The sequence below is a fragment of the Pezoporus flaviventris genome, unplaced genomic scaffold (assembly GCF_033815535.1).
Source record: "Pezoporus flaviventris isolate CSIRO_AGI_PZ_B2104156 unplaced genomic scaffold, CSIRO_AGI_Pfla_v1 ptg000078l, whole genome shotgun sequence".
NCBI classification, from domain to species: Eukaryota; Metazoa; Chordata; class Aves; order Psittaciformes; family Psittacidae; genus Pezoporus; species Pezoporus flaviventris.
Genome location: NW_026892626.1, coordinates 8,994,461 through 9,020,418, shown reverse-complemented (window position 1 = coordinate 9,020,418; position 25,958 = coordinate 8,994,461). Strand labels below are relative to the sequence as shown.

The following is a 25,958-nucleotide window of genomic DNA, read 5'->3' as shown; positions in this document are numbered from 1 at the left end:
GGTTTTAGCAAGGCCGTAAGGCTGGGGTGAGGTTTTGTATCCTCTGCCCTGCAGATGGCACCTGTGGTGTTCCAGGATGGGGGTGTCCCCATAGCTGGGGGGGCACTCATCTCCGCATGGCTTTCCATGGGGCTGTTGGCCTGCCTCATGGCTCTGTCGAAGTAGGGGCACCTATCTCTCAACAAGGCTTTTTTTGGGGGGGGTGGCACCCACCTCTTGGCATTTCCCCTGGCTCTGAGTCTTCTCCCACTCCCCATCCACATCATGGTGCTCAGTGGTGCCCAGCTGAGGACCAGCTCCTGCCTGCTCCCTCACCATTGTCCCCTCCCTGACACCTCCAGCTCGGAACCACGGGCTCCCCCCTTGCTCCCACATTTGCAAGGAGAGCTGGGCTTGGTGTGGGGAGGGGGCTCATGTTTTCCCCCAATTTGTCCCTTTCCCAGAAACAAGCTGAGTCATGGCCCCCCAAAAGTGGCTCCTCCAGTGATGGCCTGCTACAGGCAGGCTTTGGGGACAGTGCTGAATGGCTGTCCCCTACAAGTGAGGGTGGCAGGAGCTGTAGATCCTGCACCTCTGGCCCCCACCATCCCCATGCCATGCTCTCAGTGCGGTGCTGGTGACATTGGGAACACACCCAGGCATGTCCCTTGCCTACAGGGTACATGGCATTGCCTGGAATTGGTGATGTGTGGTGGCCCAAGAGGCTCCCAAATCAGCCCAGGACAAGGTGCCTGGGGACACCCACCTCTGGGGACAGATGGGGGACTCTGCGGTGCCATGATGCTTGGCTCTCCCCCTCCGTGAAATCCTGATCCCGCCAAAAACGGGTTGCAGGGACTTGAGGCAGCGCAAGGAGATCCAGTGGGATGCTGTGACGGAGACTGTGACCCCGCATGGGCAGTGCTACTCAAGGAACCCCATGTCAGGGTGCCACCACATCCATGGCTCATGCCATGACCCTTGCCCAGTGCTGCACCACTGCCACTGTGCCCCTTTCCTGTCCCTGTCCCTGTCCTCATCCCCAGGGCCCCCTGGGAGTGGAAGAGCGGCAGCAGCAGCATCTGTGCTGGCCGTGCGGCAGCTGCCGGCCCTGCCCTGTGCCTGACGACGTATAAATAGAGGCAGCGAGCAGCAAGGAGCTCCTGGCAGCCACCATGAAGCGCCTCAACCTGCTCTGCTGCTGCGTGGCCTCCCTCCTACTCCTCAGCACTGCAGGTACAAGCTGCCCACAGGGCTGTGGATGCCTGTGGGGCTTCAGGGTCCTCATGGGGCTGTGGGTGAACACATGGCTGTGGGTCTCCGTGGGACTGTGGGTTCCTATAGGGCTGTGGGTGCCCACGGGGCTGAGGGGTCCCATGGAGCTGTGGGGTCTCATGGGGCTGTGGGTCCCCATAGGACTGCAAGGTGCCTGTGAGGGTGTGTGTGCCTGTGGGGTAGTAGGTGTCTATGGGGCTGTGGGCACCCAGCAGAGCTGTGGGCACCCATAGGGCTGGGGGTGACTATTGGGTACTGTTGGCATCTTTGGGACAGTGGGTGCCTGTGAGGCTGTGGGCTCTCACTGAGGCTGTGGGTGCTCGTCAGGACTGTGGGTTCCTGTGGGGCTTTGGGTGCCATGGGGCTGTGAGTGCTCTGCAAGGTTGCAGGTACCCGTGGGGCTGCAGGTGCCATGGGGCTGTGAGTGCCCTGCAGGGCTGCAGGTACCCTTAGGGCTGCTGGTGCTGGCAGGGCTCTGGGTGCCTGTGGGGCTGTAGGTGCTGGTGAGGCACTGGAGTACCCGGTGAGCCCAGCATGCACCCTATGGCTGGGTGGGTACCCATAGCAGGACAGGGTGACGAGTACAGCTGCTCGGGCTCCCCAGCAACTCTGCCAGGGCTGCAGTCACCCCAAAATGTGCAGGGAAACACAGTGGGGGCTGTGACTAGGAGGGGCTGGGGGGGGGGGGGGGGGGGGGCATGAGCTGGGGTCCCCGCTCTGGAGCCAGGGTGGGCGCAGGGGCTGTGCTGCCATTAACGTGTCCAGGGTCAGCGCCACCCATGGGCGCCGAGGTAGCTTGGTTTTGGGCTGTGGGGACCTTGGTGGGGGCTTCCAGGGTGCTGGGGCACCCGGTAGTTGGGACGGAATGGGGTGGGCTGTTTGCCCTGGGGGTCTCCCCTCCACCCAAAGACCTGCCAAGCAAGACAGCACTTTGGGTGACCCTGGACCCCCTTCCCTGGGCTCTCCTGCCTCCGTCGAACACCCGGATCCCAGCCCTGGGGCCATGCGGCGGGGCGGCATTTCTGGTACCCTTGCTTGCCCTTGAGTTAATTTGGGCCGGTTCTCTGCCTGGCCAGGCTCCGGCGGCCGCGCTGCCGGGAGGGGGGCAGCTAAGTATGGAAACAGCCGTGTAAGGGGACACTGTGCTCCCTGCCGCAGCCCCGGCCCCCCCGGCCCTGTGGCGCTGCGGCCCCGCGCACCGGCACCCGCAGCTGCCGCCTTCCAGCACCCGGCACCCCCGGCCCACACGAGTTTTGGCCTTTTAAGGGCATCTTGGGCCATTCTAGTGGGTAAACGGGGTTTAGGGCCAGCCATGCACCCCGCTGGTGGTGGGGTGATCTCTGTGGGGCCCTGCGTCGGGTCTGGGGAAGGGGTGGCTGTCACCATGGTGAGTGACCACCAGCCCAGCTCTTGGTTGTGCTGAGGCCGGCATGGAGGCTGGCATGTCCCAAGCAGTGGCAGATAGGGAGCAGCCTGTGTGATGCCATGGTTCCAGGTGTGTGACTGGGCACCTCATCACCAGCACCTGGCTCAGGCCAGTGTCGGGATCCTCCGTCTTGGAGGTGGCTCCAGGGCCAGGAGGTGCACTGGGGTATGCAGCTCTGGAGCCAGATCCAAGGGGAGCCGGAGGTCTCCTGCTCATGTGTCTGGAATTTCACCCTCGTCCTGTAGGTTTTGTAAAAAGATGGAAGCAGGTGCCCAGCTTCTGCTCCACAGGGACCAACAGAGTTCTCACAATGGGTTTTGCCCTTCCTTTGGTGCCAAGCTGGGTCCCCAGACCCAGGCTCCTTTGGGGTGCAGAAGGTGTCTCAGAGGGATTGTTCTCCCATCTGTGGGCCTTGTCTTCCCATTTAATTCCCCTTTAGTGAAGAAAAGGTGGGAGGAGCCCAGCAGAGAACCAGGGGCTTCACTGATGCATTGTGGAGAGGTGTGGTCCTCGTGGCAAGGGCAGGTTTGGTGGCGCTTGAGGCCACTTGGGGCCCTGTTACCACTCCTGGAGGCCAGGGGTGGGAAGTGCCCCTTTGGCTTACACAGCTCTCCATGGCACTGGGATCTCCGGCAGAGGCCAGCACCCACTGCAGGGCTGGGTGTGGGCCCAGTGCGAGGGCACTCCCCTGCTGCTCCATCCCTGCTCCCGCCCAGGCAAAGGTGTGCTCGCACCTTGGGCAGAGCCTGGCCATCCCTTCCAGGCCGGGTGGACGTAGTGAGTGCCTGTGACCACTGGGAATAGGCAGTGCCCATCCACTGTGCTTGGCAGCTATGTACTGGGGAGCCCTTGCCCACCCCAGGCACTGCAGGATTGAGTGGGGGCTGTGCTGTGCTGTCACCATCTCCAAGCTGGGTGAAGCTGAGGAAAGCCCTGGCATACTGGTGTTCTCCTGCAGCATGTGCTGAGGGCACTACAGGGCTGGCACAGACCTCTCCTGGTGACAGTGAGCGCTGGTCACTGCCCCTGGGACTCCTCATCCTGTCCCAGCCTGGGAGGTGTCACCTCAGGATGGGCTCCATCACAATGGCCTCATGGCATCTTGGGATGTTCCCCATCCATCACCCAGGACATGTCACCTTGGGGTGCTCTTCATAACCTGGCATGTGTCACTTTAGGGTGGGCTTCACCTCCCAGAACAGAACATCTTGGAGTGGACTCCACCACCTGTGTCACCTTGGCTGGGCTCAGGGCCCCAGGACACAGAATCCATGGGGTCTCCCCACCTTGACCATCCCGGGCAAATGCACCTTAGGGCAACCAGCTTCCCCAGAGATGGGAGACTGCTTGTGTCCCATTAACATGTCACTGGACTCACTCCAGTTCCCCCCCAGGATCAGCACAACTGTGGGCACCACCGCTATTGGGTACAGGGGTGGCCAGTGAGGCAAGGGGCTCGGGGTGCCACAGGTACCCACAGATTTTGGTTGCTTGTGCCACCAGCATCCCTGTCACATTCCTAATACTTCATCTGGAGGACCTCCCGGCCCCTGTGGGTACCTCATCTCTCACAAACTGTTGTCTGAGCAACCTGGGCAGGTTGCTGTGCTGTGACAGTCTCTCCCATCAGAAATCCTTGCCTCAGTGTGCAGGTGACAGCCAGCCAGGCAGGATGGTGAGGACAGGGCACAGGGCCACCAGTGGGTCCTGTGAGAGTACTGTGCTGGGAGGGCTGTGCTGTGCCCTGGACAGCACTCAGTGGGCTGAGCTCTTGCCATGTTCCTGCTGTGTCCCCACTCGCTGATCCACCATCCCCACACAGGAGCCAGCTCTCTATGCTGGAAGCAGGGATTCACCAGGGTGCTGAGATCAGCCTGGCCGGAAGGTCCATGGCTGACCAAATCTCATAAAATTGCCCATTCCCTGGTGCTGCAGGAATAGCAGTGGCCCTGGTGCCTTGACAGGGCTCTGCCCGGCTATTTTCAGCCCATGGGGACATTTCCCTGGTAAGCAATAGCTCGAGGAAGCCAATGCACTCGTGTGCCCGTGGGGGCTGGTGGAGGGGCTGGAAGTCTCCAGCCGGGCACCCTGAGCTGGGCTGGGGTGTTGGCAGCAGCAGCACAGCCCCAGTGCCAGCCAGGCATGTGGCTTGACCCTGCCACCTCCTTATGCGTGGGGACACGGCGTGGATGGGATCAGAGCTGTGTAACCCCATCCCTGTGCGACAGCTGAGCTGGGATATTCCCCATCCTGCTGCTGGGGGTACGGGTGAGAACCCCAGGGCTGGGTACTGCTGTTTGGCATGGCCCAGACATTGCCATGGATTTGAGGATCTTCTGGGACAGCAGATCATCAGGCATAAAATCCAGGTTGACAAGTCCAATGGCTCTCCCTGTCCTGCCCAGGTGACCGGGAATCCTTGGGATGACCAAAAAGAGGCATGGGGAGTCTTCACCCAGAAAGTCTTACACTGAGTGCATGGAGGATATCCACTGGGAAGTGCTGGGGTGGGCTGGTGAAGCCTCCCATTGTTGGGGAGGCCCAGGTACAGTATCAGTGTGACCTCAGGAGTCCCTCTAAAGGAAGGGGCTCCTTCAGGCCCAGCCATGCCACAGAGTTTTCCTCAGGTCCTTCAGCACCCCCAGGCTGCAGACCCCACAAGGGACACCACCGGTGGAGAAATGTTCTTCGCTGTAGAGCCTGACACCTGCCTGTGCCAAAATACATGCTGTGTTCTGGCTTTCTGCTCACTTACGGGCCCAGATCTACCCTGGCCAGGGAGTGGCAACTGCTTTATCTTCTCCCCACCCTGATCTTTGTGTCTTCTGCAAGTCAGGAGCCCAGGTTTTCCTCTAGATCTTCAGGGTGGATGCCTAAAGGCAGTCGAAGAAACACCCTGTAGAAGTGATTCCCCGATTTCATCCCTATATTTAGAAAGCTCCAAGCCTGGATTTAATCCCTTTGGAACAGCCTGGTGAGGCTTTTCTTTACCCTTTCTTAATCAAAATATCATGTAGTTCTAGCCAACTATTTATAGAAATCAAATAAATTTATGTTTTCTTTCAACTAAACTGAAGATCTCCTCCACAGATGAGGTTAGGCTAGTCTGACAAAGCTGTTTCCCATACCCCTGCTGGGCTCTGCATTGAAAAACTGGAAAATAATTGCTTTTTGCTAATGCTTTGGGATCATGAAGCCTCTGGAATGGGCTGCTGTGGTTGGGTGTTCTGAACTTTTGAGTGCACAAGGGTCTGAAGAGCCAACCCCATCCTTAGTCACCCTTGTGCTGTGTCCTCTGGGCCTTTTGAGCTGCTTTGGGACACTTCCCTCTCCAAGGTGAAGGTGTTGGCCTGGCTGGTTCCAAACTGGCACTGGAGCTAGGATCCCACCTGTCAAAGGACTGCCATATGAAATGTGAGCAACAGAGCACTGGACCTTCCCCTGCGGGGCTCGACAGCAGCACCGGGCTCTGCTAGGATGGTGCAGAGTGGGAAACCGAGGCATGGCAAGAGTGGAGAGGAGATGCTGTCCTTTGCTGCATCCTGGGTGTATATGCAAGGCTGGGGTGCCCAGGCCTGATCCCAAGTGAGTGGCACAGCTCCCACTTTGGGCTCCCCTGGCCCTGCCTCCCACCTGGGAGGTGTTACTGGTTGTGCAAGGTCAGGCTCAGGGCCAATCTGCTCTACCTCATTTTCCCAGGCTGCTGACCGGCAGCGGCATGGAACAATCTCCCTGTGCATCCTCTCCCCAGCAGATCCCTGCGGCACCTCATGGCCAGGGCAGGCAGGGGCCAAGTGCCATGGGGTGGTGGCTTGAGCATCAGAGCCCTGGCAAACTCGTGTCAGTCCCCAGCCAGCCCGAGCCCCAGGCTGTGGGGCCATGAGCTGGAGGAGCACCAGGGGTGCTGAGCAGATGCTATGGGGAACATTGACATTAAATGGGGGGGGGGGGCGGGCGAGATCCTGCAGGAAATGGGGGTTTGCTGTGAGTCAAGCAGTGTGGCTGATGTCTTCCATGGAAAATCCTGGATGGCTCTTTTGGGTCCAGCTATTTTCTATGAGGTTTTAAAGGGCTCTGTCAGAACAAAGCAGTCTTGCCTTTCCCTGAAAAGGAAGGGACAGACATTTGGGGTGTAAGCTCCCCGCGAAACCCCACTGGGAGGACAGAGGGAGAGCAGGACATGCAGGAGCTGGAGGATAAACTGGGATCAGAGCAGGGGAAGGGGGCGTGTGAAAATCCACCCTGCAGCGCTGCACATCACCGGCCCCACGCAGGGGGCTCCTATTTCTTCTGGAGGGGGAGCATGTCCCTCAGGGGCCACCTGTGCCCATCTATCCCTCTGAGATGGCCCCTGCCCCGGCGCCATGCTTGGGGGCTGTCCCTGTGGAGGACCCATTTCGGCGCCAGGATGCTGCTTGCTGTTCCACATGGCCCCATGCAGGGATGGTGGTGACATGATGGCAGGGTCATGTTCGGGCTCCAGCATTCACTGCTATGCTTTCTGCATGGGCTTTTCCTTGGTGCAAACCAGCTGGGGCATCCTGTGGCACCCAAAGCATTGCCATGAGCTCAGTCCCCATGGCTGTGCCCCAGGGTGCTGCCACTGGTGGAGAAGGGATCCTCAGGCTACTGGCAGTCCTTCCAACCCCTGCAGATGGGTGTGAGGTTCAGGGCAGCATAAGCTGGGGACCCTCTGGGAGGTGAGGTCCCCATGGGGAACGGGGCAAGGGCTTCTCTCTGATGCCACTCAGCTGCTTGGCACAATGCACAGTGTGAACAAGGGGAGTCCCAGTATCACTTTACAACACGGTTGCCCCCGCTCCCTCCCGGCTCACAGGGACCCACAGGATGGGCCCCAGGTGAGGACGTCACCCTTGGCTGGCAGCAAGCAAGGGGCTGGGGCCAGTGGCTGAGGGAGCCGGTGCTTCGCCATTGCACCCTACCAAGCTGCTGCTTCTGACTCCCTGTACGGTTGCTGGGCTGTATTTTTAGCCTCCAGTGGATGTGAAGAGGGTGTTAAGCCTGTAACCTTCGTCCCATTTCACTGCTCATCGGCCGGCCATCTGCAGGTCAGCACAATTTGGTGTGTGATGGATTTGGAGACCATGTAGGGGAAACAGGAGGGAGAAGGAGGTGGAGAGGGGAGAGGGACTTTGCATGAGATCTTAAAGGTCACAGGAAATAAAGCCTGTGACCAGCACACTGGCAAGAACATCTCAGTTGTAGAGCCTGGGTGGCCATGGGAGGTGGTTTACAGTGGGCACTGGGGCTGCTGTTATGCCTGGACATGGCAGTTGATGGCTGCTCTGCACTCCTGTGTTGGGTCAGAGAGGACACACAGACCATGCACAAAGCCCTGGGGATGCGCATGGTCTCCTTTGCTTGCTCCTCCTGTTCCCTGCTGCCTTGACTGTCCCCAGATGCCATCCTGAGGAGCTATACTCCCCTCCCATCCCTTCAGGTCACTGGCTATTTTGGGGACAAGCTGAGGATATCCCTGTCCCTGTCAGCTAAGAGGACCCTAAGGAGACCCAGGCTGGTCTCCAGGCCTCTGGGGCCAGGCAGCGGCATACTGGCTTCCAGCCACCCGGGGCTTTGCAGGTCAGATGTAGCGTGTTCACCTTCAAGCAGCTCCTGCCAGGCTGAGAGGTCCCAGGGGTCCTGTGGAAAGGTGATGTGAGGAAGAAGCGTGCTGCGGGTGGGAGGGAGGCAGATGGGAGCTGCCCATGACCTATCTCCGTCCAGCTGGAAGCTGAATTGTGAGCCCAGAGGCACCTGTGAGCCATGTGCCAGCAAAGGATGGAGGAGGTCAGTGAGGGCAGAGCAAGGGTGACCCGTGCATCCAGTTTTGGCAGGGAAAGGGGTGGAGGAGGCAGCTCCATCATGCCAGGCTGCACATGAGAGCGACTAGAAACCCTGGCAGGTCGAGGTGCAGCCTGTCCCTGCAGCCTCTGGCATGGCTCATTCCATGTCACGAGCCTGCCACTGCTGCCTGACCGTTGGCCAGCAGCACTACCGGCCCCAGCACGGACAGTGATGCAACCACCGGCCTGGCATCCCTGGCCACGGCAAACTGGCCTGAGTGGTCTGGGGCTGCTGCAGACCCAGCCTTAGCTTAGCCACCACGGTTCCTGTGACCAAGCCAGTGAGCCCCAGCTCTTTAGATGCTTGGCAGGACACGCAGCCGTGCGGCTCCCAGCGTGGATACAGCACAGGAGCAGGAGGAGAGGGCTGGCTGTGCCTGGTGCTGCCCGTGCCCAGCGCTGCCTCCCGCAGCATGGGTGGAGATGGCATTTTTTCCTGGTTGGCATCTGCTTGCCAGCTGGAGTACAAAGGAATTATTTTCTTCTGAAACACTTCCCTGGTATGCAGGCATTAGACTTTTCAGGGGATTATTTAGACTAGCAGCAACTGTTTGTAACAGAGACAGTATAGCCAGTGATCTTTTATTTTTGGCACCCGCTGACTAATGTTAAATTGCACTTGGAGGCCTATGGAAAATACGGATGTCTTCTCCCGGGCCGCAGAACAAACTCATTGTGTCCCCGCCAGCCGCACAGCACAGTAAATGCTTTCCTAGTGAAGGGATGCTCACAATAAATAGCTCCTGATCCCTGCTGCCGGGTCAGGCCCTGCCTGCTTGTGGAAAACCCCTGCTGGGAGCCCTGCATCTGTTCCTCCTCCTCTCCCTTGCCATGGCCGGTGTGATGCTCTCCTGAGGCAGGGCTGGGGAAGGACCTTTTTAACCTGCCAAGTGCCCGTGGCCCCTCAAGCTATGCTTTTTTATTCATTTCCCCCCATTTTTTAGGGCTGCTTTGCCACCTTCCTGCAGCGCTTCATGGCCTGTGGAAGCTGCAGCCCTGGGCAGCCATGGCCGGTGCAGCCATAGAGCCCCCTGCTAGCATCAGCTTTGCCAGTCCCAAACCCCTCTTTGCACCCAGCTTCTTGCAACAGGGACAGAAAATGGAGCTGGAACTAGAGAGGGTTTAGGAAAGAGTTTAAGCCTCTTGATAACAGCCACAAATCCTGCTCTGAGGGCAGGCCTCCCCCCTCCCTGGCACTGACAGGGGGCTGGTGGCCCCAGAAGCCATGTGCCGGCAAGGGTAAGACTGACTGAGCTGTTCTCATCGTTTAGAGCTGCACGCCCCTGGCACGGACCATGCTGGTGCTGCTGCTGAAGGTCCCCTGCCAGCTGCAGAGCCCAGGCTGGAGGAGAAGGCAGCCAGCAGCAGCCCGGAGGAGGACCGAGATGGTGGCTCCCCCAACGCCTCCTTGTCTGCTGCCGTTGAGGAGGGACAGGGAGACGGGGAGGAAGAGCCGGCGGGTGGCCTGAGTGAGGACCTGGGGCCTGGGGATGGACAGATGGAGGAGACCACCATGGAGAAGGGCCAGGAGGGGACCGGTGAGGCACAGGGTCCAGGGGAGGATGCCATGCTGGGCACCCCTGAGGCAGCGCATCATGAAGGGAATGGCGGGCCTGGCCCACAAGATGGACTCCACATCAGAGAGGAAGAGGAGTCTGGTGGCAAGAAAGGAGCCTCTGAGGAGCAAGGGCAGCCTGGGGAAGAGAAAATGGAGGAGCCAAAAGCAGCATCTGCTCTCAATGGGGAAGAGCAGAGCTCAGAGGAAGAGGATGAGCAGGGAGAGTCTGAGGAAGATGGAGGTGAGGGAGAGTCCAAGGAGGAAAGAGAGTCTGAGGAAGAGGAAGAGTCTGAGGAACAGGACGCTGGGCCAGGGGGGGCAGAGGATGAAGGTGAAGGGAATGACGAGAAAACAGATGGCACTTCTAGCAAAAAGAGCCTTGGCAAACCAGCAGCTGCCGGCAAGGAAGAAGCCAGGGATGACCCCATCAGCTGCCAGCACCCACCCTGTGGGGACGCAGCAGAAGACCCACCAGCAGCAGTGGGAGACCCACCAGCAGCAGCGGAAGACCTGCCAGCAGAAGATTCACCAGCAGCGGTGGAAAACCCATCAGCAGCAGAAGACCCACCAGCAGTGGTGGAAAAAGCCTCAGCAACAGAAGACCCGCCAGCAGTAGTGGAAGACCCACCTGCAGCAAAAGACCCACCAGCAGCAGAAGACCCACCTGCGGCAGAAGACCCACCAGCAGCAGAAGACCCACCTGCAGCAGAAGACCCACCAGCAGCAGAAGACCCACCTGCAGCAGAAGACCCACCAGCAGCAGAAGACCCACCTGCAGCAGAAGACCCACCAGCAGCAGAAGACCCACCTGCGGACAAGCCATCACTGGTAGAAACGGAAAGCCCAGCTGCTGCCATGCTCCGGCACAGGCAGATAGGTTGGAGTCTTTTCTTGTCAGTGTGTAGCAGCGAGAGTGACCTACTATCAACCCTGGCAGAGCTGAGCTTGGCACATTAAACTGCGCCTAGTGCATGGCCATCTTCTAACGCTTGTGCTGCCTGCCCCTAACCGCTGCACGGCTGGGCCGGCTGCGGGCATCAAGGACGCAGGCAGGAGCCGCGGATGCCTGCAATGTAGGCGCTCATCGCAGCGATACCAAAGCTGGCTGACATTTTCCTTGATGCAATTTTAGGCCTATGATTTCTCCTCTGGGCTGTGGACGTGGATAAGATTCTGAACACCCAGGTCCCTTTCAGCACCCTCAGACCTCTTAAAGGCTCTTTATCCTCCACCCTTGGAGTCTCCTGGACCCCCAGCTGTCTTGGTGTAAGGGCAGGATGCTGCCTGGGCTAGTGGGTCTCTTGCCTACCAGTCCTTGCCTCGTAGGGGAAGGTGTGAAGAGCTAATTCAGACGCATGAGTTGCCAAAGCACTGTCTCTGGCCATGTTTGGTCAGTAAAAGGCTAGATAAAGAAAAGAGACATCCCGCTCCTAGAAACGCTTGCGGACTTTGGCCTATGGGTTGGGCAGTGACCTTTGGACCCAGATGAGTCTTTCTTTGCTTTCATCTTTAACATCCCAGCTCAAAAATTTTCCATTTGTGCTGAAAGGGAAACCCAGTTTTATCTCTGTGGCTTTACTTGGCAAGTCAAAAGGTCTTCCTCAGCCCAGCACTCAGTAGACAATCCACACAACCCCAGGGCTTGACAGTGCCCTGCTTGCCCCAGGCATCCCCAGCCCAGCCAGCTGGCACATGTTTGTCCCCAGACCTGCCCCCCCAGCCTCCACTAAAGCCTGACCCAGCTCCTGTTATCAAAAAGCACTGCATCTGGCCCTTGGTGTGCCAGCACCTCCAGGGCAAGGACATGTCTCTGTCTCAGGGACACTGGGGTGCCTACCCTGTGTGGAGGCAACCGCCTCATTCTCCCCCAGCCTAGCATGGAGCCACAGGGTCCCCAGGGCCCCATGCAGAAGGCTCCAGCCTGATATGGGGGCAGAGGTGGGAGGAGGGAATGACCTTGCTGTGGATGGGTCAGGCTCTCAAGAGCCTTGCACATGCTCATGTCTCTGGCTCAGTGCACAGTTTCTGGGGAGCGGCAGAGCAGATCGTGCCGGCACTCGAGGCTTAGCCTGGGAAGAGCCGCAGCTGCTGGGGGTGGGCAGGGGCCCCTTTGGGCTGCAGGTGCCACACGTGCTTGCACTACACCCAGCCCTGGGAGCGCTTTCCAGGCACATCCTCCACATTCCCCATTAGCGGCTGGCCCTCGCTCTCCCCCCGGGGATGCAGGACGCGCCTCCCTCGCCAGCCCCTTCTTGGAGCCAAGCAGTTGCCCCTGACGCTTCCCCCAGCAGCCATAGCTCTGGCAGCCTCCGCCAAGCCTCCAGGAGCCTTTGCAAAACAGAGCCCGCATGGCGTGCCAAAGGCAATGGGGGTTACCGAGGTGCACGGTGGTGCCAGGCTTGGGGTGTGTGTGCTCCCCTGTGCCCTCTCCGTGTGCGAGCCCCTCTGTGGATCCTCCCCTTCACTCTAACAGGTCTACTTTCCTTTTTCCTGCAGAAGAGGCTGAAGATGCCAGCAAGCTGACCAAGCGTGACCGGTCCCACTTGGAGAACACCCTCAAGCTGAACGAGGACAAACCCGCCGATGATTTCTCAGGTGAGGGGTCCTGGGTGGCACTGAGCCATGCGTGCCCTACACCTTCAGTCCACATGATCCCTGCAGGACAGCTCCTCACTATTCTGCTGCACCGAGAGCATGGATGAGATTCCACTCCCTGGAGTGTTTGGTTTTAACATTAGTTCTTGTAAACTGAGCAACACTCTATCTTCAGTAACAGCCCTTTTGCTGCTCTTAGGTTAACCTAATTTTGGGTATTCTAAAGACAATCCCAAGGGTTTGCAAGAATTAGGAGGACAGAGAGGCTGGAAGATGCAGATGGAGAATCAGCCCAAGCTGGCCACATCCCTACCCAGAGAAACCTGGGACAACTTGTGATAAAGGGTTGGGATTTCTATTCCAATTATTTCTTGGGTTTTGCTATTATAAGGCTTGCTTCTGCTAGCCCCATGGGCAGTCTAGACTGGAAAGAGATAAAAGCTGTTGAGGAAAAGGCTATTTCCTTCTTTTAGTGAGCAGCTTAAGGGCTGTGCCAGGGTCCCTGGCATCATGGTGGAAGGCTATTTGGGATCACAGGTATTGACTGCGAAATAGCATTAATGAGGGGTGTCCCTTCCATCAGCTGCTGGCATGTGAAACACTGGCAGCACATAGGGACTGCTGCCCAGTGGGAAACATTAGCTGGGGAGAGGCATCAGAATGTTTGACCAGGATAAGTTTGGCCAAGATTTCAACTGTGAGCCAGGTCCCTTGATCCATGGGATCTGCAGGGAGTGCCCAACAGCTTACCTAGAGGGGACTCAACCATGGTGGTGGGGTTTACCTTTCACCTATCTGCATGCTTCTGCCCCTACAGGAGTACTGCAGCGGCTGAGGAAGATCTACCACTCCTCCATCAAGCCTCTGGAGCAGTCCTACAGATACAACGAGCTGAGGCAGCATGAGATCACAGGTAATGCCATGGGCGCTGGGGTCTCTTGCACCATCAGGTCATTGAGATGCAGATAACAGAGCAGATCATGGAAAGGCTTGGATACTTTGTCTTCCTTTGCAGCTTCCCAAGAAGGCCATGAACTTGCTGGGCTTAGTGGACATGCCCTAGTGAACCCAGAGGCAGGCATTTCCGCATCTGCCTTAGCCCATCTGCTGTCAGTACCATCTGTGTAGGCTGAGCATTGAACCCTGCCTGCTTCGGGTCCTCCACCTGCTCAGCATCAATGCCCTGTACCCCTGCCAAGCAGAGATCACGACCCAATGAAACAGGCTTGGCAAGGAAGCTTAGGACCTCTCAAGGCTGGGGATGAGCTTCCTGAGGGTGCCTGGAGCTGGCATCCTTCCTGCTCAGTACAGGACAGCCATGTGGGCAGGGTATCCCTCAAGTTCAACAGCCTTCACTCATCCTGGGAGTTAGAGTTTCCACCCCTCGGCAATTACAGACCCATTGGATCAGGTGAGCAGGTCCCTGTGGCCACCAGCGTTGGCATTGCCTGAGCCCCATTAGTACACATGTCCCTCCAGAAGGGGAAAGTGCAGCCCTGGTCCCAGGATGCTCACAAACTACAGGAAGCTCTTGTGACCCACATGACACAAGCAGCCACATTTTCCAAGCACAGATGACTCAAGCCCAAGCCCAAGATCCCTGTTCAGTGGGGATCCATGGGCAGGGACAGGGCTGTAGAGTCCTCATCACCAGCCCAGGTTATGTCCTATCAAGACACAGAGCACCCTGGACATCATCCACAACCCACTCACAGTGCTTCTGGATGGGTCAGTGGTAGATTTCAAACAAAAGCCCTGCCTAGCTGCCTCCCACAGGCAGTTCCATGCTGCTGCCTTTGCAGTGCCTCTCCCTCTGTGCTGCCTGCCAGCAGTGGGGGACCATTATCTGCTTGCCATGTGGGAAGGGAACATGGAGGCTCACAGGCCATGCTGCAGCCAGCACAAGAGAGCTGCCCCACGGATCATCACCTCATAGCTGCTGTCACTCCAAGTGTGCTGGCCTGCCCCTTCTGCATGCAGCCAGCACAGAGCTGCCAGATGCCTGGGAAAGGAGCACTAGGAGCTGTAGGACTGGCACCCCAGTGTGCATCCCCACAGCCTCTTCAGCAGTGGCATCATGCAGTGAGGACAGCCCAGCCATGCCCTGTCCCAGCTGCCTCCATGCTGGGGCTCACAGATTCAGAAACAGCCCAACCTCCTCTCCAAGCTGATGTGGTCTGTGTTGGTAGCATCACAAGCATCTGCATTTGCTGTCAGCTCAGGCTTGGACACTGTTTAGGGGACTATTTAGGGTTACAGGGGCAGCCTCTAACCCTTGCTTTGCTCCTCACTGCCAGAACACACAGCCCCCAGCCTCAGTTCCCAGTACACAACCCATTTCCTTGCTCAGGACGTCCCAACCTGCCCTTCAGCCATCCTATGCCCAACCAGCCACCTCCCTGCTCCCTTTTTGGGAGGAAGCAAGTGTTTCCCAGGCCCCTGCTCATTTCCTCCCTCCCAGCTCCTGAGGAAACGACCACTAATCCTTGTGCTTTCCAGGCCTGAGGCCCCTTTTCAGCAGACAGCGAGTCCTGGTGTTCCTCTCAGCACTCCACAGTCTGTTCCACTTCACCATAAGGAAAAACCATCCCTCAGATTGACAATCCCCCAGGTCAGCTCCCAGTGTGAGTGCCCAGCACACCTTGCTGTGTGCCACATGGCACCGTCCCAGTGGTGCAAATGCAATCCCAGGGCTGGTAACTCATGCTCACAGCCTCCTGGCCCTAAGGGAAGGGCACATGGATGCTGCATTCCCTGCAAGCCTTGGCTCTGCCATGAGAGGCCCTAGCCACATGCTTCCCTCAAAACATTTCTCTTGCTACCAAACTCCTTAAAGCATCTCTGACATCCCGACCATACCCTAAAACACAACCGTAGCCTGGAATTCTAGTAATTTGCCTTTAATACCCACAGATCCATCTTTTCCCAATCCCCCATTAGCTATGTAATTAGAGAAACCTACAAATTAGAGGGTTGCTGTAGGGAGCTCTTTTGACCTTGCAAGGCAGTGAGGACATGGTGAGGTTGAGGGAGCCTTCTGAGCTGCTTCCTCTGCACAGTGCCTGTGTCCTGAGGTTCCTTGCCCTAGTGGTGCCCTGCAAGCTGGAAGATGTCCCCAGTGCTCCCCCCCTGTACCCCTACAGTGTGTGTGGGGGGGAGGCTGGAGGGCACAGAGCTGCCGCCTCAGCGAGCTGGGAGGAGCGGGACAGCTGGGAGAGCAGCGGGGCAGGCTTGTCATGGAATATGTGTGACCTTTGGAGGTGTAAGCCAATATAGAGGGGTGCCGTCGCAAGCACCTCGCCCCTCCATTTCACAGCAGCCCTCCATTTTGTCTGCCTTCCCAGCAGCTCTGCTCCCACACACCAGTGTAAGCAGGGAGCCCCTCTACTCCCACCACTTGCAAAAGCACCCCTGTAGTTGAGTGTCACAAGGGAGCTGTGACTGCCGTCATCAACCGAAGAATGAACTGTCAGGGTGCATCCCAGAAAGCTCACCCCACACCCTCTGCTTACAGTGTGTTTAAGCCTGGCAGGTGCCGCCCCCTCTTCCCTGCTGCCACCCTCTTGCATCCCCACTCTGCCACCCCTCTGGCTGGGTCTGCCTGTGTTCTTGGCCACAGCAGGACCACCCCATAGGGACTGCCCCTAGCTCAGGGGTGAGGGACTCTCCCAGTGTGATGATGGGAAGCTTGCTGTGAACTCATGCCAGTTTGTAGTGCATGCTGGTAACCCTAAGTACTGTATACTTATATATATATAAGTATATATATAAGAATATACATAAGTGTAAATATTTATGTATATTACTTATGGCCCAGAAAGCCAAATCAGCTGCATCAAAAGGAGCGTGACCAGTAGGTCAAGGGAAGTGATTCTCATCTTCTACTGCACTCTGGTGACACCCCCACCTGGAGTCCTGTATCCAGCTCTGGGGCCTCCAGCACAAGAGGGACATGGACCTGCTTGAACGAGTCCAGAGGAGACCACAAAGATGCTCAGAGGGCTGGAGCACCTCTCCCATGCAGACAGGCTGAGACAATTTATTCTTGTTCAACCTGGAGAAGGCTCAGGGGAGACCTTGTAACAGTCTTCCAATATCTAAAGGGGGCTACAGGAAGTCTGGAGAGGGACTTTAAACAAGGGCATGTAGTGACAGGACAAGGGGGATGGTTTTAAACTGAAAGAGGAGAGATTTAGTTTAGACATTAGGAAGAAATTATTTCCTGTGAGGGTGGTGAGACACTGGCACAGGTTGCCCAGAGAAGCTGTGTCTGTCCCATCCCTGGCAGTGTTCAAGGCCAGGTTGGGTGGGGCTTTGAGTAGGTCTTATGGCTGGTGTCCCTGCCTGTGGTAGGGGCGCTGGAACTGGATGGTCCTTCCAACCCAAAGCATTCTGTGATTCTATATGTGCCAATTATCAAGTTTCCCTTTATAGAGAAAGACCTCCCAGTTGCTATTGTCAGCTGGATATGGGTAAGCCCACCACTGGGGTGGTCAGAGCACTTGTCATGGTTAGTTGCTGTCCTGACCATGGCTTGTTGGGCTCCTTTTGCTCAGTGAATGCTGCTGGGGATGGCAATAACTCCACTGAGCGGAGCAGAAGGGCTGGGTGCTCTCAGACGTGGCAGCTCTCCTAAGGCTGCTTTGTTGAGCCACATTCCAGGTGTGCAAAGCAGACTGGGGTTTAGTGCTTGTCCTGGTAGCTGCAGGTCTTGTTGCTCACAGACTGTAACTCCTTCTCTCCTGCTGGGAATGTGGCCGTCGCTTGGCTTTTCCTGCCCACAAGAAGGCCAGGGCCAGTCTTCATCTCCCTCCTTGGCCTGGGCCAGACCCAGGCAGCTGCGTCCCTCCTTCGACTCACAGTACCTTCTCTCTCTCCCTGTGTCCCCTGCTAACAGCTTATCCTGGACGCACCCTGGGCTCCTCTGCCACAGGTTGGTATCGCTGCCTGCTGCCTGCATGCTGCCAGTCCTGCCCAAGCTCTTTGCTGGCCTGTGGCTTTTTCTATTCACCTGCCTCAGCAGAGCCACACTTTCTGGGCACTGAGCAGACCCTGGCACTCAGCATCCCATGGCACCCATTGATGTCCCCAGCCCTTTCAGAGCTCAGCACGTGTGTTGCTTCACTTTGTCTCTGGCCTGACTCTGCGCATCCCATCAGTCCTCTCCTTCCTGCAATCCCTGCCTCACTCAGCCCTTGACACCTTTCCCTCTTGGGATAAAGATTCCAGAGGCTGCGTAATTCTCTAGCTGTGGTTCAAGGCATTTGTGGTGGACCTGTGGGTAGTACTTTGAGCTGTAGCTTGAACTGGAGGAGCCCATCAGCTCGCCCACCCTGTGGAGGGGAGCTCTTCCCACCCTTCACCCTTCTACATGAAGAAATTTCCCCAAAGGTCCACCCTTGATCCCCTCCGCCTGCAGTTTAAGCTGATGAGCCTGCAGCAGCTGTCCCAGGAGCACAGGCTGGCCCCTGTGTGGCGGCCTCAGCCCCCTGGGAGCTGGAGCTGGCTCCTCTCCCTGCCTCTCTTGCTCAGGGTGTGCTGCCAGGTCCCTTGGAGAAGCAGGAGATGGGGAGACCAGCCAGGAAATACCAGCCAACACCCAGCCTTTCCCCTGGGTCCAGTGCTGGTCCATGGGGACTATGTCCCTGCTGCAATATGAGGCAGGGAAATCCCATCTTCTGGCCCTCGTGTCCCACCCCACGCAGGCAGAGTGGCCAGCGGTGTGCAATGGCAGTGTGGGTGATGCTGGGAGGGTCTCTTGTGGTGATTTAGGTTTCCTGAGTGGTTTGAGGATAGAGCAAGATGTTTGTGCCTGTGTTTCAGTCTGAACTAGGAGAGGAAGTTTTGCTGTGTCCTCCTCTTTGCCCACCATCCTTGGGAAATACTTGCACAGTGCGGGGTGAGCTGACACCAGCCACTTCTGCTGGGCCTTGAAGACAAGAAGGGAGAGACCCAGCCCAGGGTTAATTCCAGCCCCAGTGCAGCAGTGCTTCCACCCATGGCAGCCTGGTGTTGCAAGCAACATCAAAAACCTCCCAGAAAGCCATTGCTTTAGGAAAAATAGACCCTACTTGGACATCCAGGTTGCCCCTACCTCCACAGTGCAAGACAAATGCAGGCTCTGTGGAGGGAGACATGACCTTCCTGGCCTTGTTTGCCAGGTGCATTGCAGGACTGCAGCATGCTCCTTACTCTACAAACCTGCCAGCTTAAAGAAGGTGTTTTAAGCTGCTGTGTTTCAAGCAGGTCCACAGATGAAGGGGTTTAGGGTTTGAAGACCCCCCTGCTCACAGGTAGGGCCTGATCATGCACTAGCCTGTGACTCCTTCTGCAAATGCCACCGGGACATGTCTGGATGGAGCTGGGATGAGCTGGAGCTGGGAGCGAGGCAGGCGAAGCTGGGAGCGAGCAGCCACAGGGTGGCTGGAGAGAGCTGCGGTGATGAAGCTGCTGCCATCCCTGCCCTGTGCTGGCAAGGACTGTCTCTTTTCCCCCAGCTGGACCATCAAGGCGACCCAAATTGGTGCTGACAGATTCAGTGGAAGAGGACATAGCAGGGACAGATGCCAGGCCATCTCATTCCCGAGTGGGAGATGCTCTTTGCTCTCCCAGACCCTGGGCAGCAGCAAGGAGGACCCATGCATGGCGTCATCTTCAGAGCTACTGTCCCACCTGCAGAGCCACAAGGATTCAGTGCTCACAAAGCCTGTGGGGTGCCAGCACGCTGCTCCCAGAGCAGGGGCTAGAGCTGGGCTCGAGGAGCTGTTGGTGACCCAGCACAGCACTGCGGGCATCGCTGCCTGTCTCAGCACAGCGGGGCAGAGGTGAGGATGTGGAGCGGGGCCGTGTTCACACAGCCCCACCTGGCCTGGAGCGTGTTGTGAAAGAGCATGCAGGGACCCGCCTCAAACCTCTGGCACAACATCACAGGGGATAGTAATAATAATAATGATCCAAAACCCCATTAAAGCAGCAAGAGAACAGAGCAGCAGCGATAAAGTGGCACAGAGGAGTGATTAATATCAAAAGTCTGAGGTTTCGACATTTGGTTTTGTCCCATGTGAGAAGATACTTTTGGATCCCTGCAGCTCACAGGCAGTTCACAAGCAGAAGGCTGGGCTGTCCCCCTGGTTTGGACATGGCTGCCCTGCTTTGGGGAGGAGGGTTGAGCTGCACAAATGCTGCTGTGCCGCTGTCATGAGATGTCCCCAGCCCATTCCCTTGCCCAGTGGTGACATGCTGGCCCTGAAATGGGCAGGTGCAGGCAGGAGGAGGCTGGCATGTCCTGCCCAACTCCTGCACCCATGGACAGATGGGTTTGGTGCAGAGCCACCATGCACTGCCTTCCAGCGCCCTTGGGTGGCTGGAAGCCACAGCATCATGTGGGCTTTGCAGCTGCCTGCACCTTGGAGATGGATCTCTGGCTTGCTGGAAGGCTGCTGGCTTCTGTGTGAGCAGCGGCCACAAAGCACTGGGGTCTCTCAGCCACTTCAGGGAAAACAGCTCTGCCTTAGGTGTAGGGCCAGAGTGGGTCCCAAAGGCAGTGCAGGTACCGCATGGGCATCTTCTTGCCTTGGGCCATGGGGGAAGGCTCAGCTCTGTCTGAGGGACAGCAGCTTCCAGCTCCTCCAGTGGCATCCAGCCCCTCCTCTGGCTGGACTCCTGCTGGCAGCCTGGAATGGACCCTCTTCCACCCAGGGAAGGTTCCCACCAACAGGAACTCACTCATCCAGATTTTACTTTCATTCCTGTCCTGACTTAGTCTCCAGCTGACTAGCTGTCCTGTGCATGGCTTGAGGGTTGGCATGGCCTGGGGGCTTCTCTGGCTCTGCTGACTGCCTGCCCTGTGGCCTGGGGGCTGTAGGGGCCAATCACTGTGGGCATAGGCTGATTGCATGAGTCCCGATCAAGTGGGGATTGCTCCTGGGGGCAATGGCTGTATGTGTCCAGGGACCTCTGTGCTCCTGGACCAATTGTGTGGCATAGGGAGGGATCCTTACGGGCCCATTACCAGACTCCTTGAGCCCTTAGCAAACTGTGGAAATAGAAGAGTGTCAGATGGGGGCTACAGTTCATTCTCCTCCTGCCTTTTCCAAGCCCAAAGCAGGGACATTTTCCCAGCCTGCCTTCCCCTCACCAGCTGGAGCCTCACACCCAACTCACACATAGGCAGGGACCTTCTGCTTGACCAGAGGGCTGAGAGCCAAGATGCAGGAGTGGATCCTTGTGAGGGTACAGTGGAAAGGCTTACAGGCAGCTAGCTGGCACAAGGCTTGCACTGAGCTTACCAAGCACTGCACCATAGTGTTGCTCCTTAAACCATGCCAGCTCCCTTTGCATGAGGCATTCATTTGCCTGGTTGCAGCATGGGTACCACATGTCTCATGCTTTGTGGCAGCTGCTCCTACAGCCAGCCCCAAAGTCACTCCAGCTAAATCAGAACCAACTGATACGAGATTTAAAAGACCTTCTAGTCCTCCTGCAGCCTAAGAGAGTACAAAGCTCAGATCAGGTCAGAAAAGTGAGGAGCACGGTGATACCCTGCTCCTGCAGACACTAGGGCCCGTTGCTGGGTGATGCCTTGGCTCGTGAATGGCTGGTGGCCCCAAAGGGTGGCTGTTTCCCCAGCAGCATCATGGTGCTGCTCAGATGGGATGCTCATTACAGCCGGGAGTTAATTGCACAGCGGCGACAGCTATTGTTTCTTCACTTCCTCTTGTTATTTCCCCTCTCTGCAGATGGGGAGATCACTTCCAAGCCAATGGTGCTGTTCCTGGGACCATGGAGTGTTGGCAAATCCTCTATGATAAACTACCTCCTCGGGCTGGACAATACTCCCTACCAGCTCTACACAGGTACCACACTCCCTGCTCCCTCCCTGCTCTGCTGAAAGTGTGCTGATACCTGCATTCTGCCTCCCTGTGGTCAGTGATTCACAGCCACGTCTCTTCGATCCCCCTTATTACAACAGGGAGGTTGAGATCTGTTCTGTGGTACCACACAGAAGAAGTGGTTTCCTGGGGAGAAGGGCATCTCCCACTGCAGCATCCCTGTCCCACAGCACAGGGCTCGCTGCCTCTGACCCCAATTGCAAAAGCAGTGGTCACATCACAAGGACAACTTGCCTATGTATTCTTCCCCTCCCTCCTCACATGGAGCCAATTAATTTGCCCTTCCAGGAGAAAATCCATTCCCCTTCCCGCCTCCTTGCTCCCACAGATATCATCTCACAGCCAAGGGCAGATGTCCGTGGCCAGCTCTGTCCTGCGGTAATGAGGGTTCTCAGGAGGTGGTTCTCCAGGGTGCCTTCTGCAGTCAGGCCACCTCCAGAACAACCAGACCCTGCAGAAATCAGCCCTGCTGGCATTTTCTCAAGAGGTTTGGCAAGAGTTTCATAGCCCTGTTGCTTGCCTTCTTCCAACATCTCTTGGCAAGCAAGTGATGCTCCTGAGCTCCCCAGGTAGTCTAAGGCCAGCCTATCATGTCCATTGCCTAGCACGAATCTCACTGCTCTGCTGTTCTTCTTGTTTCCGGGCAGGGGCAGAACCCACCACCTCCGAATTCACTGTCATCATGCATGGCCCCAAGCTGAAGACCATTGAAGGCATCGTGATGGCTGCCGACAGTGCCCGCTCCTTCTCGCCCCTGGAGAAGTTTGGGCAGAACTTCTTGGAGAAGCTGATAGGGATTGAGGTGCCCCACAAGCTGCTGGAGCGAGTCACCTTCGTGGACACACCAGGCATCATTGAAAACCGGAAGCAGCAAGAACGAGGTAAGGGTTTACTGGGTTCACCTAAGGGACTCCAGGAAAGATGCTGTAAGGATGTGAGATGTACCTCAGCTACTGATTTAACACTCTGTCAGCCTTGGAGCCAGGCTTTGCCAGTGGCTGATACTACAGCAGGGCTCAGAGAAGCACCAGTCTGTCCCCACAGCACTTGGTGGACCAGGACAGATCAGCAGGGCTTCCTGACCCACTTGGTGCCTACTGGGGAAAGCAGTGACATGGCTGATATCTAATCATAGGAGCAGCAGGAATCTGTGGCCAGGAGCAGGGAGAAAGAAGGTTTGGAGGTGGGACTGAGGGAGACACGTAGTCATAGGCCCTGGCACACAGGGATGGGTTTTCATGCCAAGAAACTCTGAAGTGTTTTTAGCACATGTGAAACAGGTTCTAGGCTGCACGGGAAGTCTGCTGTGTCTCACACCCTGTCCAACCCAGACAGTGCGTGAGGCGTAGCAGGCTCACGGTTTATCTATCCCTTTTCCTGAAGGGACTCATCCTGTGCTGACAATTTCTGCTGGATTTCTGTCTTTCTTCTCCCCAAGGTTACCCATTCAACGACGTGTGCCAGTGGTTCATTGACAGAGCTGATCTCATCTTCATTGTCTTTGACCCTACGAAGCTGGACGTGGGCTTGGAGCTGGAGATGCTCTTTCGTCAGCTGAAGGGCCGTGAATCTCAGATTCGAATCATCCTGAACAAAGCTGACAGCCTGGCTACCCAGGAGCTCATGAGAGTCTATGGTGCCCTATTCTGGAGCCTGGCTCCTCTCATCAATGTCACGGAGCCGCCCAGGGTGTACGTGAGCTCCTTCTGGCCCCAGGACTACCATCCGGATACCCACAGAGACCTGTTCCTCAAAGAAGAGATATCACTCCTGGAAGATCTCAACCAGGTGATTGAGAACAGGATGGAAAATAAGATCGCCTTCATACGCCAGCACGCCATCCGGGTGCGCATCCACGCCCTTTTGGTCGATCGCTATCTGCAGACCTACAAGGACAAAATGACCTTCTTTAGTGATGGAGAACTGGTGTTCAGGGACATTGTGGAAGATCCTGACAAGTTCTTTATCTTTAAATCCATTCTGGCAAAGACCAATGTCAGCAAATTTGACCTCCCCAACCGTGAGGCTTACAAGGACTTCTTTGGCATCAACCCCATCACCAGTTTTAAGCTGCTGTCTCAGCAGTGTTCCTACATGGGAGGGTGTTTCCTAGAGAAAATCGAGAAGGCCATCACTCGTGAGCTTCCCGATCTCTTGGGAAGCATTGGCTTGGGAAAGAAGCCCAATGTTCTCTCCTGCGACGTCACTGGCTGTGGCGAAACTCCGAAGAATCGCTACAGGAAGCCCTAAGGTGTTTCTGTGATCTGACCGTCCACGTGTTCCTACCGGTGAATGAGCTTATGTCTTATCTGTCCAAGAAGCCATGGTTTGTTAACCATTTGAGTGCCGCACTGGCAAAGGCTGCTGTATGATGAGGATGTTGAGTCATTGACGTCGATGGCAGGGGAAGATGGGTGGGCATAAGAAAGAGAATAAAAACTGTGAATTCCTGACATTTTATCTTTGTTCTTTTGAGTAGAAGGCAATGTTTAAGCTGTAAGTATGAGCAATGCACGGTGAGCTAGAACTGTAGCTGCTTTTTCACTGGTGCCAGCACTGCGTGAAGAGGAATTTCAGCCTCTGCATCCCTGAAGCCAGCAGGGAGTAAGAATGAGGGCACGGCATGAGAGCACAGGGGAGAGTGGTGACACACTAACCCAGACATCACCGGGAGCCCTGGTGCAAAGCGCTGGGCAAGGAAAGAGAGGCCAGGTCCCAGCTGTTGTTTTCAAGCCAAACTTCCTACAAATCTCCACAAATATTGATCTTGTTTTTCCTTTCTGAGACTTTCAGATTGCCCTGCCCTTTCACTCAACAGTGGAGTTGATCTTCTGCAGCCTTTGCCTCGGTTTTTACCTTATGAAGGGGCTTTTGCAGGGGCATTTGCGGCTCCAGGCAGGTAGCCATGGTGGAATTTGCAAGTCCATGTCAGAAGAAGAAGTGCGCTGGAAAAGAGCTGCCTGCACTGGCTGAGCTGTCCTGGAGGAGGAGGGTCAGCACCTCACATCAGATAGTCCTATGAACAGGATGCTGTGAGCAGGTTTTCCTCCCCGTGGGCCAGCACAGAGAGAGGGCACTTCCTGGCTGCATGTGCCATTAACTTGAAAAACCCAGGCTGGCAAGTCAAGCCTGCAATCAGCAGGGCTCTGAGGATCAAAAGTGTGGCAGTATGACCTTGTTCAAGTCCGTGTGGCTGTTTTTTCAGTCTCTCAGACCCTCATGGTTTTGTGCTCTCTGGAGGGAGGCAGGAACAGGGGGTCACTATCCCATCTGCTGATCTGTTCTCCCTAGGACAATCCAGGCAGGTTTCTGTGGCTTGTTCACCAAACTTCCCTCATTTTAGCCATTTGTTGGCTCACCTCTGCACGTCAGTACTCAGTCCTGGGAGGAGTATTGCTCTGGAAGCATCTGAGCAGGGGGAAGTTCCCTGTGGACAGCTGGCCTTGAAACCTGCCAGTGAAAGCCAGGGGATTAGGCATGGCCTCACCACTTGGCCCTCATGGACAGCATAGCTGGCTGCTGAGCCACACATGAACTGACCAAGAGGTAGATGCTGCTCTGGATGGAGAATGGCACCTTCAAGCCCACCAGTGACCTTCTGAACATCCTTTCTGCTTCCTCTTGCCAAACAACTGCAGCTAAGGGTGCTCTTCAGGAGCTTCTGGAGCACAAATGTGTGGAGGTGCTTGCTGAGGCAAGAAAAATGAAAAAGGAATGGAAGAGGGAAAGAGAAAGCTGGGAATGTAAGGCTGTGTTGTGACGAGAAGGGTGTGAAGGGCTGTGCCCCTTGCCTCCACGTGCCCAAAAGGACATGAGCAAAGGCAGAAGGTCCATAGGAGCTCCATGTTCCCTGGCATTGAGGCCGGGTGCTGTGAAGAAGAGGTCCCCTCGAGTCCAGGTGAATTTGAAGGATGCTGTCCAAGGACTCTCATGCTCCTTGCCTCTGCTTTGAGGTAGAACTCTACATTTGAACCAGACACAAATCTATACCCAAGCATGGGAAAGGCATGGCTCATGCAGAGCGATTTTGCCTGCAGCATGAAGGGGACTGGAGGTCCAAGGGAAGGGAAGCAGAGTATCAGAGAAAGCAGCAGCCAGAGCAACCCAGAGAGAAGCATTGTGCTCCTGAGTCAGTGCCATGAGGTCTCAGACTTGCCCCAGAGCTGCTGCCCCCTCCACTGCTGTTCCTTCTTCTTTCTTGTACATGATCCTGTTGCTCATCAGCATCCCGCTCTGTCTCACCCACTCCTCCTTGCCTCTCACTCTCCTCCGCTGGGCCTGTCTGCATTCTCTCCATTAAGAGCTGATGGAATAGAAACACCAACAGAAATGTGCTAATGCTGCCACTGTTCCTGCCGTCACACTGTGTG

At 56.5% G+C, this 25,958-nt stretch overlaps 1 protein-coding gene across 3 annotated transcripts; it reads left to right on the top strand.

Annotated features, from left to right (window-relative positions):
- The first annotated feature begins 1,054 nt into the window (after positions 1-1,054).
- On the top strand, positions 1,055-24,041 carry SRL (sarcalumenin). 3 transcript variants are annotated; one of them, XM_061474229.1, is made up of 9 exons: positions 1,055-1,215; positions 9,816-10,572; positions 10,780-10,979; positions 12,599-12,697; positions 13,515-13,610; positions 17,595-17,630; positions 21,436-21,552; positions 22,236-22,469; positions 23,027-24,041. In XM_061474229.1, the coding sequence occupies exons 1-9, from the start codon at positions 1,155-1,157 to the stop codon at positions 23,836-23,838; spliced, it is 2,412 nt and encodes an 803-aa protein (XP_061330213.1). In that variant the 5' UTR covers positions 1,055-1,154; the 3' UTR covers positions 23,839-24,041. The 3 variants fall into 3 exon arrangements, with proteins under 3 accessions (XP_061330213.1, XP_061330211.1, XP_061330212.1); XM_061474227.1 differs by lacking the exons at positions 9,816-10,572; positions 10,780-10,979 and having other exon boundaries at positions 1,060-1,215; XM_061474228.1 differs by lacking the exons at positions 9,816-10,572; positions 10,780-10,979; positions 17,595-17,630 and having other exon boundaries at positions 1,060-1,215.
- Positions 24,042-25,958: the final 1,917 nt, after the last annotated feature.